This window comes from Aotus nancymaae, unplaced genomic scaffold, assembly GCF_030222135.1.
Source record: "Aotus nancymaae isolate 86718 unplaced genomic scaffold, 86718_ANA_hifiasm-v0.15.2.pri h1tg000011l, whole genome shotgun sequence".
Lineage (NCBI taxonomy): Eukaryota > Metazoa > Chordata > Mammalia > Primates > Aotidae > Aotus > Aotus nancymaae.
Window position 1 is genome coordinate 33,663,029 of NW_026988422.1, and position 1,942 is coordinate 33,664,970.

The window sequence follows — 1,942 nt, forward strand, 5'->3', positions numbered from 1 at the left end:
CTGACACTATAGTTGTTTTTAAAATTTAAAAGTTTAACTTGTATTTATCCCCTTGAATGTAAATCTAAGAGACCTGGAATTTTACCTATCTCATTCATGTGCCTAGAATAGTGCCTGAAAATGAGAAGTGTTTAATAATTATAATATTTGCCAAATGACTGATTTAATGCATCAATGAGGTAATGATTTAGCTAAATTCAACTGGACTTTCTCCTTTCTTGCTTTTCTCATTCTTCTGTTCAGCAAACCATATGTTGACTTAACAACTTCCTCATGGAAGCTTTCACTTCCTGGTTGCGAAGTGTATAAATAACAGGATTCATCAAAGGAAAGATGACTGTATGGAAAAGAGAAACTACCTTGTCAGCTGGGAAAGCCTGGAAGGGGCGAGTGTAGATGAAAATAGCAGGTCCAAACATGAGAAATACAATGATAATATGGGTGGTGCATGTGGAGATAGCCTTGTTCTTTCCTTCAGAGGAGTGCTCCCTTATACGACAGAGGATGACTGCATAGGAGGCCAGAAGACCCAAGAAGCACAAGAGGCTGAGCAGGCCACTGTTGGAGACCATCAGAAGCTCCACCACAAAGGTATCGGTGCAGGCCAGCTTGATGACCTGTGGAACATCGCAGAAGAAGTTATCAAGCTGGTTTGGGCCACAGAAAGGCAAGTGCAGGATAAGGGCTACTTGTACAATGGAATGGGTAAAGCCCCCAAGCCACAGAGCCAACAATAATGCATAGCAGGCTCTAGGGTTCATGGTGGTTGAATAGCGTAAAGGCCGGCAGATGGCGATATAGCGGTCAAATGCCATCACAACAAGAAGGAACATCTCTCCTGCTCCAAGAAAATGCAAGAAAAAGAGCTGAGTGATGCAGCCTCTGTAGGAGATTACCTTCTTCTCAGAGAGAAAGTCCACCAGCATCCTGGGAACCACAATGAAGGAGTAGGAAGCATCCAGAAAGGCCAAGTTGCCCAGAAAGAAATAGAGAGGGGCTGTGAGCCCTGGATCTGACCTTATGGTGAACATGATGAGAAAATTTCCAGGGAGGATGATGAGGTAGAAAATTAAGACTAGCACAAAGACCAGAAGTTGAATATCTCGAGACTGGGTCAGACCAAGAAGGATGAATTCTGTCACCACTGTGAGATTCTCTGTTTCCATCTTTTCTAACTCTGCAGAGTAAAACAGACCAAAGTGTTATCTGGTGTAACCACCTTCTCATCTGTTTTGTGTCTCCTCTCTAGATAAGAACATTATTTGTGGCAACCAACATTGCGCAACTGAAGACAACTTATGCCTCATAACTGTCTTCTATCCTGAGTTAACCCTTCTATCCTTCATCCTCTTTATTTCTCACTAAAATAAAATACAAATTTTTCTGTTGCCACACTTTTATGCCCATTTAACCCCATACTTTTAGATAACTGCACTCCCATAGGATTCCAGGCTACTTTTCTTGAAGAATATTAGAAGCTGTCTGATTAAAACAAAACTTAAGCATGATCAAGTTTGTCTGTTTTGTTTTTGTTGCTGTTAGCGGTGGTCCACTGTCTCTGTTAGATTAGTTGCTAGGTTTTAGTCCCTTTTCTTCCTGTCACAGAATAAAGTGCTTTCACAGTTGCTTCTCTCTTTCAGTTCCTGTGGAATTCTTGGCTCCTGGTTGTTACCTGACTGGTTTCTAAATTTGTTCCTTCCTTATTATTGCCATCACATTGTTCTGCTTTGGTGCCCTTGTACATTCTTACTTCAAACTGGTCACCAGGATAGCAGGCAAGATCTGTATATTTCTCTTAACTTGGAGGAATTCCCTAGTTATAGCCTTGGCTGAGTACTAGTTAATACTAATTCAGTTTCACCTACTCTCTTTGTATCCATAACCTACTTCTTCTTAAGATCTCAGACTGACAGCCAAATGATATTTTCACAAATATTTTTTC

At 40.9% G+C, this 1,942-nt stretch overlaps 1 protein-coding gene across 1 annotated transcript; it reads right to left on the reverse strand.

The window, feature by feature from the left end:
• Nucleotides 1-239: 239 nt before the first annotated feature.
• On the reverse strand, nt 240-1,166 carry LOC105729591 (olfactory receptor 4N5). Its single transcript, XM_012470475.2, has one exon. The coding sequence runs from the start codon at nt 1,164-1,166 to the stop codon at nt 240-242; it is 927 nt and encodes a 308-aa protein (XP_012325898.1).
• Between the last annotated feature and the right edge of the window lie 776 nt (nt 1,167-1,942).

Bases quoted from the DNA above. Each gene is read 5' to 3' on its own strand.
- LOC105729591 (XM_012470475.2), bottom strand. From the start codon at position 1,166: ATGGAAACAGAGAATCTCACAGTGGTGACAGAATTCATCCTTCTTGGT.